This window comes from Rhinatrema bivittatum, chromosome 4, assembly GCF_901001135.1.
Source record: "Rhinatrema bivittatum chromosome 4, aRhiBiv1.1, whole genome shotgun sequence".
NCBI lineage: Eukaryota > Metazoa > Chordata > Amphibia > Gymnophiona > Rhinatrematidae > Rhinatrema > Rhinatrema bivittatum.
Genome location: NC_042618.1, coordinates 269,041,668 through 269,053,735, shown reverse-complemented (window position 1 = coordinate 269,053,735; position 12,068 = coordinate 269,041,668). Strand labels below are relative to the sequence as shown.

The following is a 12,068-nucleotide window of genomic DNA, read 5'->3' as shown; positions in this document are numbered from 1 at the left end:
GGAGCATGTGGTAGACTAGGCAAACTGGTCATAGCATGGACACTTGTCCATTATAAAATATCCTCACTTGAGCAGCTCAAATCCACTACACGGCTGTTTTCCCCACATGTAAAATTAGGAACACATAAAATAGCTCTGGCACGCATATTTAACATGTGCAAGCAAGATATTAATTGCCGCATATGAGCCTTGCACCCATTTGTAAGTTACCATCTTAATGTATTATTTTATCTGTCTTGTCCTTGGGTGGGGAATATTTTCCTGTTGCTAATGTTATATCGTGTTTGCAATTTGTAGCATTTTGAAATATAATAAATAAGTTTGAACACAAAAATAACGATACTAATAAAAAGAATAAATATTTCAAAACAGCTGATAAATAGAATATTCAATAATTTGATTAAAACATTTTTTAAATTCTCAAAGAAAGCAAAATATTTCAGAACAGCAGACACATCAAACACCACCCAATAATTAAAATTAGAAAGGATAAACTATATTTCCTGCTTGCCATACCTGGGAAATTTTGATTTCAACTCATCCTGAGATTGTCGATTAGTGGGGGAAGGAGGGCGTTCATGAACTTTTTCTTCTACCTATCAAATACACACACGTTCAAAAAATATATGTTCATTCTCACACATGCACACAGTCGCTCACACATGCTCACTCACTCACACAAACACACACACTTCTCCCCCTCCATAATGCACAAGTAACAGCAGTTTCCACCTTCAACTCATGTAACAGGAATCCTACTCTTTCCTCCTGGGATTCAAGTTAATGCTTCTCCTGCTTCTTTCTTTGAGCCATTCGTGCCAAAGCTGCTCCTTCTAGTCATGGCATTGCACTTCCTTAATCCCACCCAGCAAGTTCACATGACAACTTCCTCTTCCTGGTCCTCATGGGCAAAAAAACAAAGAGTCACTGCTGTACCACCCCCAAAACTATGACACTCGGTGGCCACCTATTCCACTGGCCCTGCACTCTCTCCTACTCATACCATAAGAAATTGCCATGCTGGGTCAGACCAAGGGTCCATCAAGCCCAGCATCCTGTTTCCAAAAGAGGCCAAAACCAGGCCACAAGAACCTGGCAATTACCCAAACACTAAGAAGATCCCATGCTATTGATGCAATTAATAGCAGTGGCTATTCCCTAAGTAAAATTGATTAATAGCCATTAATGGACTTCTCCTCCAAGAACTTATCCAAACCTTTTTTGAACCCAGCTACACTAACTGCACTAACCACATCCTCTGGCAACAAATTCCAGAGCTTTATTGTGCGTTGAGTGAAAAAGAATTTTCTCCGATTAGTCTTAAATGTGCTACTTGCTAATTTCATGGAATGCCCCCTAGTCCTATTATTCGAAAGTGAAAATAACCGAGTCACATCTACTCGTTCAAGACCTCTCATGATCTTAAAGACCTCTATCATATCCCCCCTCAGCCGTCTCTTCTCCAATCTGAGCAGCCCTAACCTCTTCAGCCTTTCCTCATAGGGAAGCTGTTCTATCCCCTTTATCATTTTGGTTGCCCTTCTCTGTACCTTCTCCATCGCAACTATATCTTTTTGAGATGCGGCAACCAGAATTGTACACAGTATTCAAGGTGCGGTCTCACCATGGAGCGATATACAGGCATTATGACATTTTCCGTTCTATTAACCATTCCCTTCTTAATAATTCCTAACATTCTATTTGCTTTTTTTGACTGCTGCAGCCACATATTTAATTTTAATTTAATTTAAAAAAAAATAGGCCAATCAAAGTGGTGTACAACATCTTAAAACATAATATACTCACAAAAACATAAAAATAAGACACACACATCATCAAATCCTAAACTCCAGCCATCATCCTCACTGCCAGGAGTAAAGCCATGTTTTCAACTGTTTACGAAGAGTCTTACTCCCTCTTTTCCTCTCACTCCCCCTTCTCGCTACTACTTAACATTTCTATAGCGCTACACAACATACGCAGCGCTGTACAAAATTACAAAAAAAGATAGTCCCTGCTCAGAGCTTACAATCTAATTTAACAGTTTATATACCGACATTCATTGGGAATATCACATCGGTTTACATTAAACATAAACTGAGCTTAAAAACACTTCACAGAGAACTTGATAATACGTACAACCTAGAAATGAAGATAGAAAAGGGCATGAGGGGGGCAAACAGATGTTAGGACTAATATACAGGACAAGAAACTTGGGGTATTTCATAAAGCAAGACAATGATTAAAAAGAAAAGAAAGTTAGTTAGCAAGACTAAAAGCAGACTATCAGGCATAAGATTTAAAAACGGTGTCAGAAAGGTGGGTCTTTAGATGGGATTTAAACATGGCAAGACAGAAAGCATGATGCACCAGTTCAGGAACACTATTCCAAGCACATGGTGCATCCAGATGGAAAGCACAGAGTTTGGTACTGGTAGCAGAGAAGAAGGGCACAGATAGGAGTGACTTATTCAACAAGCGATGTGCAGAGAGAGATAAGAGGAGAGGTAGTGAGGTGCCGCAGAGTGAAGGCATTTGTAGGTAAGAAAGAGGAGCTTGAACTGTATGCAGGAGTGGATAGCGAGCCAATGCAGTGACTTCAGAAGAGGGGTTGTGAGCATGGCAACTTTGGCTGAATTTAGGACAGATTGCAGGGGAGAGAGAGATGGTTTTGTTGGATGACCTGTGAGAAGCAGGTTGCAATATTCTAAGCGGGAGGAGATGAGTGGATAAGGGTTCTGGTAGTGTGTTCAGAAAGGAAACAATGGATTTTGGCAATGCTATAAAAAAAGAAATGACACATTTTAGCAGTGTTTTGGAAAAGCGTAGAGAAGGAAAGAGAGAGAGGAGTCTAAGAGGATTCCAAGGGTATGGGCTGATGTGACTGAGATGACGACTTATCCACAGAAACAGAGAAAGAAGGAAGAGAGGAAGAGGGCTCAGTGGGAAAGATAAAGAGCTCTGTCTTGGTCATGTCGAATTTAAGGTGGCAGCGGGACATCCAGGCAACAGTGTCAGACAAGCAGGCTGAGATCCGGGACTGGATTTCTAGTGAAAATTCTGGTGTAAAAAGGTATATCTGGGAATCATCAGCATAAAAATGGTATTGAAACCCATGAGAGGAAATCATAGTACCAAGGGAATTAGTATATAGTGAGAAGAGAAGAGGGCCCAAGACGGAGTCCTGAGGATAGTGGATTGGCAGTAGAAGAACCACCAGAGGAAATGCTAAAAGTGCGATGGGAGAGGTAAGAAGAGAACCAAGACAGGACGGAGTCCCGAAATCCAAGCAAGGACAGACTATCAAGGAATAGGTGGTGATCAACAGTGTCAAAAGCAGCAGACAGGTCAAGGAGGATAAAGGACAGAATAAAAAGACATTTGGCTTTAGTCATAAACAGGTCATTGGAAACTACGGCAAGGGCTGTTTCATTTGAATGTAGAGGGCAAAAACAAGACTGGAATGTATCAAGAACAGCTTGAGATGTATAGTCAAGACAGCAGCAGGGAACAGCATGGTCAAATAGTTTGGAGGCAAAAGGGAGAGGGGAGATGAGAAGATAGTTGGCAGAACAAGTAGGATCCAGTGCGGGCTTTTAAAGGAGTGGTATGATTACAGCGTGTTTGAAGGCAGCAGGAACAGTAGCAGTGGAGAGTGATAGATTGAGGATGTGACAGATAGAAAGGATGACTGTAGTGGAGATGGAACTGAGGAATTTATGGGGACAGCGTCAGAGGAACAAGTAGAGAGTTTGGAGGAAGAGAGAAGACAAGCAGTTTCCTCCACTGTGACTTCAGGAAAGGAGAGAGAGAGAGTGGCAGAGGCTAGGGGAAGGGTTAGAGGAAAGAGGTGGGGGAGAGGCAGGTAAAGGTGAAATAGTTAAGATACACAAAATTAGTCTTGAGTTCTCATCACAGAAGTAGTCAGCCATAGTCTGGGAAGAGAGAAGGGGAGGAGAGATGCGAGGGAGGTTTGAGGAGGGAATTGAGAGTGGCAAAGAAGAAGCAGCGAGAGTAGCCGTAAGAGAGAGTTTGTCAGATGGACATAGTAGTCTTGTTTGGCAAGTGCAGTAGCATACTGGAAAGTGGTCAGCATGAATTTGTAGCGTATGAAGTCTGCACGGGGATTTAGCCAGTGACATTCTGCAGAGTGGGCGCAGGAACATAGGTAGCGAATTCTGGGGTGAGCCAAGGCTGGGGTCTAGTGCACCTTACAGGACAGGTAAGAGGAGGGGCAAGAGTGTCTAAGGCTGAAGAGAGCATAGTGATGTAAGAAGTAACTGCTTCATCAACAGATTCAGACATAGTTATGGGGGAAAGGAGAGATGGAACAGCAGTGGAAAAGATGCAAGGGTCAACAGCTTGGAGATTCCTAAAGGTTTAAGTGGTGACTGGACAAGTCAGTGGGGAGGGTGGTTTAATGTGAAAGTTATCAGGTGATAGTCGGAAATCGGAAGAACTAAGGTGGCGAAGTCTGAGAGACAGCAATTGGAAGTAAAGATTAGGTCAAGACAGTGGCAAGCATGGTGAGTAGAGGTGGTAGAGCAGAGTCGGAGATCAAATGAAGAAGTTAAAGAAAGGAGTTTTGAGGCATATGAGTTAGAAATGTCATCAACATGGAGGTTAAGTCACTAAGGATAAGGGAAGGAGAAATGGGTCAATGAAGAAGGAAAGCCAGGAATCAAAGTTAGTGAGGAAAGGAGGAGAGATGACAGCTACCTGGAGAGGTATGCAGTGACTAAGCGAATGGAATGGGCTTCAAAGGAAGAAAGAGTGGGATTGAAGTGGGAGAAGGTGTTGAAATCTGCAGGAGGGAGAGCAGCAGTTCAACTCCACCACCACGGCCTACCAAGCAAGGTGTGTGGGAGAAAAGATAATCTTCATAAAAGAGAGCAGCAACTGAAGCAGTGTCTTCAGGTGAAAGCCAGGTCTCTGTTAAGGCAAGGAGATGGAAACGAGAGGTAAAAAGGTGGTCATGAATAAGGCAAGCTTTTTGGAGATAAGAGTTTGCATTCCACAGGGGAGCATGAGAAAGGAAAAGAAGAGAGGGAGGGAGAAAGGAAATAGTGATGATTGAGGGTACACTCACTTACCACCCTCCTTTCCTTTCCCTCTCACTCACTCTAACTCCCCTTCCTTCACTTCCCTTGCCTTCCTTCTCCCTCACAACCCCCACCGGTCATTTTTTTCTTCCCGTCTGTGGGAAGCCCTATGGACACATCATTAATGGCTCCACTGCAGGTCTTATCTTCCACTCCATAGGGCATGGGTAACCCGCAGGCATGTCAACTGCTGGCTTCTTGTATCATGATGCAAGGTGAGGCAGCCATCGCAGGGGTGTTTTAGGAGCACTTGCTGCCATCTCAAAATGGTTGCCACCTGAAGTGGCTGCTCACCCTGCCCCTAATGAATAAAAGTGCCCCGGGCTCACATGGCTTACTGCTTGACAACTCCAATCTAGGAGGGCCACAATGGGGTCTAGTTTTCAGGGTAACAATGTTATGCAAATTATACTTATTCTTAGAACCATACATATGAAAATACATCTGTTACATAACACTAGGGAACACAATTTTCGTTGAGTTAGATCTGACACTTGTTGTTGACTAACTTTTGACATCTGAATCCAAAAAATGACCCCAGTTTTTCTCTATTACGTCAACTTTTTAAGGTACAGGATTACCCTCCCTTTGTCCCAAAAATATCATACAAAATGTACATACAAAGGAAATAAAAGAACAATTTACCTGAATATACTGGTTTATTTAGTTATTTATTCATACAAAGGCTATATATTGTTACTGTACAAGTAGTAAAGTTCTGCTACCAAACCATAAATATTAGGTAAAAATGTACGCTTAAAAGGGGCAGATTTTCAAAGGGATATGCGCGTACCCCCGAAAAGCTGACCCAAGCCTATCTTGCATGGGCTCGGCGGCGCGCATATGTCCCAGGGCTTCGAAAAAGGGGCGGTCTGGGGTGGGTTTGGTGGCGTGAAATAAAGGTAGGGGGGGGGGGAATCTAGTTTAGGGCTGGGTGGGAACGGTAGAAACGTTCCCTCCAAAGCCGCTCTGATTTCGGAGCGGCCTCTGAGGCAGCCTGCCGTGGCTTGGCGCACACAAGTTGCACCAATTGTGCACCCCCTTGCGCGCTCCGACCCTGGATTTTATAACATGCGCGCATATTATAAAATCGGGCGTAGATTTGTTTGCGCCAGGTTGTGCGAACAATCTGCGCCCGCGCGCAGGTTTTAAAATCTGCCCCATTGCTTTTCCGGCAGTGTTCAATCTGTGGACAATCTCGCCTGAAGCTCCAGCAATAGTCAGCCATCATATGTACATCCCATCTACCCTGATACCGTGCCTCCATGACCTTCAAATCTTGGTGGAATCGTTCACTTTGCTCATCACTTACTGCACCAAGGTTTTTCGGGAAGTCAGCAGATGGCTATGCAGAAAATGCAACCTTGATGCTCATGTTGCAACGAAGCATTCTGAAGCTCTCCAAGAGTTTCTGGACAATTTTGGTGTAATTCTATGCTCATGTATTTCCAAGAAAGTCCTTGACAAGGTTTTGAATGACAACCAAGAATTCTTTTCCTATTGCATGCAATATTTAGTGCATTTTGATAAATCCAGGCCTAAGACAGGCTGTAGACAAAAAAACCTGACGTAATAGAACTGCAGTTTTGAAATCAGCATGCCCTATTTAAGTCTAGAATAGCTGAAAAATCAAACTCAACAGGAATTATCCTAAAATTGTTCCCCAGTGTAATTTTTGTGAATATCCTGAAAACCAAGCCTGTTTGCAGACCTTCACTGGGAACCCCTGCTCTTCTAGAGCAGTGTCCCAACCATTGTGCCGTGGCACACTGATGTGCCTTCAGACCTGTTCAAGTGTGCCACTGAAAAGTCACCACTACCTGATCCAGACCAGCACCTGGGTTTTGCTTTCAGCACCTCACAGCAATAAGATATGTAGAAGCTCCTTTTTTAGAACATGCCTTCCCTTTCTAGCTACAGCATGAGCCCTGGAGTATGGAAATTAATAAGCACCTTGCACAGTATGGTGGACAAAGCCCTGCTTTTTTTGGCGCACGTATCTTCACCTAGTGAGCTTCCTCGCTTGAGTCCTTCCAGCCTTTGTCTTATACCTAGGCTTAATGAGACATGCAAAACATGCACTGAACACTAGGAGACGATGCAATAAATGAGCACGAAAACAGGTGTTCAGTGTTGAGTTCCCACTTTCCTAACACATCCCAGCCACCTCTCCTGGGTGGGCGATTCAATACTTAAATGAGGGGTCGCGCAGCCAAGGAGGTGCTAGGGAAAATGTGCGCCCCTAAGCGCCTCCAGGTTAGGAAAAACTGACACAATTTTATGAGCATCCATTTTCCCAACCTGCGCACAGCCCCAGGTTAGGAAAATGGACCCTCATTAATTAAGCGTTCCGTTTCCCTAACCTGACCGCCAGTACTTTTTTTTTTTTTTTAACCATTAGGTTCCTTCTGACTTACTATCGCCACGATATTAAGTTGGAGGATGTACAGAAAAGGAGTATTTTCTGCTTTTCTATACACTTTTTTGGGCTGCTCAGAAATTAATGCCTGCTCTGGGCAGCGTTAATTTCTAAGCATAAAAAAGTGCGGGTCGAGCACACTTTTTTTTAGATCTGGGGAAAATGAGTAATTGCCTCATCAACATGCATTTGCATGTGATGAGCGCTATAGTTTTGCGGGGGGTTGGACGCGTGTTTTGGACGCGCTAATCCCTTATAGCATAAGGGGCTGTGTACGTGTGTCCCAACTACGGGTTGCATCGGCCCCTAGATGTGACTTATTTTGAGCGTTGGGAAGAGCAGCAGCAGTGGAGGAGCTCTGGCAGCCACATGCGGCAGCCAAGGTAACTAATTGAGCTGGTTGCCTGTGCCACACTGTCTTCTCCTCTCTCTTGCATTTCTAGGTAGAGAAAACCGGTCCTTGGTGATGGGATCGTGTGTCTTGCCCCTCCCCTGCCGAGCGTACCATTTAACTCCCGTTTGGCCATGCGTTTTAGACACACTAATATCACCCCTTATACTGTAAGGGGAAATAGCGTGTGGAAAACGGGCAGCCAACCACCCCGAAACTAGTAGCGCTCATCACATGCAAATGCATGCTAATGAGCCCATTAGTTATTACCCCAGAATACTGAAAGTAAAATGTGCAGCAAGGGCAGGTGTTAACTTTAGAAAGCACTGGGAAAGTGTACAGAAAAACAGAAAAAAACTGCTTTTCTGTACACCCTCTGACTTAATATCATAGCGATATTAAGTCGGAGGCACCAAAAATACTCCCCCCCCCCCCCCCCCCAAATCTGCCTGCCAGTCCGCGGGTTCAAAAACGGATACTCAATTTTGCCGGCATTCATTTTCCAAACCCGTGGCTGTCAGTGGATTCAACAATAGATGCTATTGTCCCTAGCGCCTCCTTTTTAGTGCAACACCTAATTAAATAGAGAATCTCACACCCAGGAGAAGTGCCTGGGCGTTCAAATCTGAGCACCGGTTCTCCCACATGTTTTACTAAATTGGCCTGAAAGAGAGTCTGACAGATCTTTCAGTACTTCCCTAGCTCTTCTTCTGGCCATATGAATCCTCTCCATGTCTGCATTGCCTGCTCCATGGAAGATGATGTGCCACACAAAGTTTTTGCTAATATAAGTGTGTCTTAGGCTTCAAAAGGTTGGGAAACACTGTTCTAGATACCAGTAACGAATAATAAATTCCATAAGCAATCTCAAGACAGTAAGCAAAACACACACATATCAGCATTATTGAAATATTTCACCAAGTTTCTCATTTTACAGAAAGTCAGTTTTGGTTAATCAGCAAACAAAAGTGCTTATTTAAAAAAAAATAGACTGCAGAGCCAAGATAATTTCTTATAAATCTTAACAGTGATTCCAAAGAAAAAAAGGATGCCAGATAGCATATTATACAAGTTGAAAATAATTTCACAATTAATGCCTTCTCAATTTTGACAAAAGAAAAATAACATGCTTAAAAGATAAACTAATATAGATCTCCAGTCAGATGCTAAAATATATTTTTAATGATTTTGTTTTGAATGGGAAAACACTAAAAGGATGATTTTTTTTTTAAATATGTATTATTCCCTTTTATCAGGCTGCTGGCTGACACTGGAGCAGAAAAAAGAGCAAAGGAAATTCCATTCCAAACGGCTAACAGAGAACAAAGGACATCCTTAATTAAAAAAAAACGCTCAAAAATAAAGAAACATTGATCTGGGGCATTTTAAAAGTAAGATTTAAATAAAGCTTTACAAATTTACAAGAAAAATAAAGTATGAACAAAAATTGCATACCAAAATAGTTATTAAAATGGTAATGTGATTTTATCCTGTTAATTTTAAACATGGCAAAAGAAAATCAGCACAATAGTGAAAACATTTGGGGCAAAATATGACTTTGAATACACAAAACTGAACATTATAGAGTTGAGATATTGCAAGGCTTATTATTACCTGAACAGACTGACTGCAGTCTCATTCCTCCTCCAGGCTTTGCCCTGTACAACTTCATGCACAATCTCCTTTTCGTTAGGTACTCTATACCCCGGGAAGAGGGACAGCCAGCAAAGGACAAAAACGCACAAGACACTAGCTCCTATAGGAAGCCGAGTCCGAGGACACTTCCACATGGCGGCGATCATCCGATATATTTTTCGTCTCGGGCAATATTAATTCATTTCTCACATCAGCAATGGTCAAAGGCAACGTATCTTAAAATTATGCAAAAGGAAGAACACTTTCCATGTATATTTATATCTCTCAGATACTTTCTGCACCTTGTAATTGTAAGGATTTGACAGACTCTTGCTCCTTGAAGACTAAACCGTGTGCTGCAAATCATAAATCTCCTGCGTTTAGCTCCACAGATTTTATCTATATGGTGCAAAGACCACGGGACCATTAGGCGGGCTAGGCAGTCGCCTAGGGCGCCGGAGGTGGGCGGAGTGCCGTAGCGCGACGTGAGGGCGGCAGTTTTTAAATCGAACGAGGTTGGCGAGGCCAAGCGGAAGAGTTTGTGTATATGAAGGAGGTCGGTAGGTAGGCTGTCTGCGACAGGAGCGAGAAGAACTTGGTGATGCCGTACCGCTTATGGCAGCTGGACACCCTTCCACCGGCCCTGATATTGTTTTATAGTTTACTTAGTCGTTTTTTTTCCCATGACTATGCTTCTTTAGCCTCCCCTTGTCAAGGCAAAAAAAAGAAAAACAAAAAAAAAAAAAAAAAAGCCTCCTGTGTCACTGCAGTAGTCTGTGTTCCTCGACTATTTCTTTGACTTCCCTAACCAAGACTACCCTTTTGTAGAAGGAAATGTTCTGTCATTCGGCAAAGGACAACAGTGATCTGTTAGCTCAGCGTCCATAGAAAATATACAATAAAATAAAAGACTGAGATAAAGGGCATTCTGACCTCTGTAGGCAGGGGGAATTAGGACCTCTGTAGACAAGGGGATTAGGCGAATCTTCTGCCTTGCAACTCCACACCCCCCCTCCCGGTCATGCCACCTCAAGGCCTTGGTCCCGACTCCTATCTCATTCTCGATTGTGCCCACTGAGTGTGTGGTTTTCTGGGCCACGAGCAGGTTGGGCCCAAATAGTCACTCCTCTTTGCTGCCTTGTGGCCCCATATGGCTCATGCTCATTGGCATACCAAGGGTCTCTGGTGCCTGGGGGCTAATGTATTTGTGTGCCTCTCCTGCACCCCCTCCCCAATCCTTCTTGTACTATTGCTTAAGGCCACAGAAAATCAGTAGCGTCTCTAGACAGAAGAATTGGGGGGGAGGGAGGAGCCAAAATGACATTTCCTCATCACACCCACCTCCATAGCATGGCCCCCTGCTTTAAAATTGGCTATAAAAAAAAAGTCTTAATAAGAAAGACCAAAGGGCCTTCTGCGTAATTTTAAAAAGCTGGCCAGTTTCACACCTCTAGTAAAACTACTATTAAAATTATTTGATAGCTTTATTCAACTAATTCTATATGGCTATGAGAGTGAAGTCTGGAAAGTATACAGGAAGGAAAAGAATGTCAATATAAATCCTGCACCTCCATTTCTTTAACATACTGTGCATCCATGGAAATTCACCCAACAATGGAGCTTGGGTGTTTCCCTTACAACTCATCAAACAAAAAAATATTTTCAAATTCTGGTATCACCTCACAGTAATAGCAAACAAACACCTTTCACTGCTAGACACATTGTGAACTAACACAAAACCCCGCAAAAAAGATACTCAAAATCTATACAGCAAGCCTATCGTAACATAACAGTAATATCACCATGGACTCAAACAACAATAACCCTACCTGTGAAAAAGCAGCTCTGTAAATATTATACTGGGTCCCAGAATACCAATGCACCACCTACTGAGAAAACAAAACAACCCCGGTTGCTATAGATCCCTACACAGACACGCTAGCAGAAACTCTCATCATGGTCACACGCACAGAGCAGAGACAGACCATCACCAAATACAGAATAAAGGATCGCAAATTAGACAAACTGAAATGGAAACCCCAAGAAGCCAGATTCTGAGTGTAACAATGGAAAAACAGAACCACCATTCCTTATAAAACAAATAAAATCAAGAAACATAAAGCATCAATTATAATAGTAAAACCATTCTAATAAAAGAATATTTTAAAACTACTGATAAATAGAATAATTTCTATTAATTAAAATCAAATACATTTTTTTAAAATTTCACAAGCACTAATAATATATTTCAAAACAGCATACATAACAAATATCACCCAGTAATTAAAACTAATAAGGATTTTAAAAAGCCCCTGCTGTCCATACCTGGGAACTCTTGATTTCCAGTCACTCTGAAATTGTCAAGGATTAGGTTAGGGGAGCACACAAATTTTATCCTCTCTCTCACACATACTTACATGTTCATTCTTTCTCACACTGTCACATACATACACGTACATGCTCTTATACCCACCATAACCTCCCTCTCTCTCACAGACATTGACACACTTTCAGGCTCTAA

At 42.6% G+C, this 12,068-nt stretch overlaps 1 protein-coding gene across 1 annotated transcript in view; it reads right to left on the bottom strand.

Annotated features, from left to right (window-relative positions):
- ST8SIA1 (ST8 alpha-N-acetyl-neuraminide alpha-2,8-sialyltransferase 1) overlaps positions 1-9,987 on the bottom strand; it is a 241,532-nt gene extending 231,545 nt beyond the window's left edge. The window contains 1 exon segment of the mRNA XM_029600114.1: positions 9,527-9,987. Coding sequence (XP_029455974.1) covers positions 9,527-9,714 — 188 coding nt within the window. The 5' untranslated portion in view covers positions 9,715-9,987.
- Positions 9,988-12,068: the final 2,081 nt, after the last annotated feature.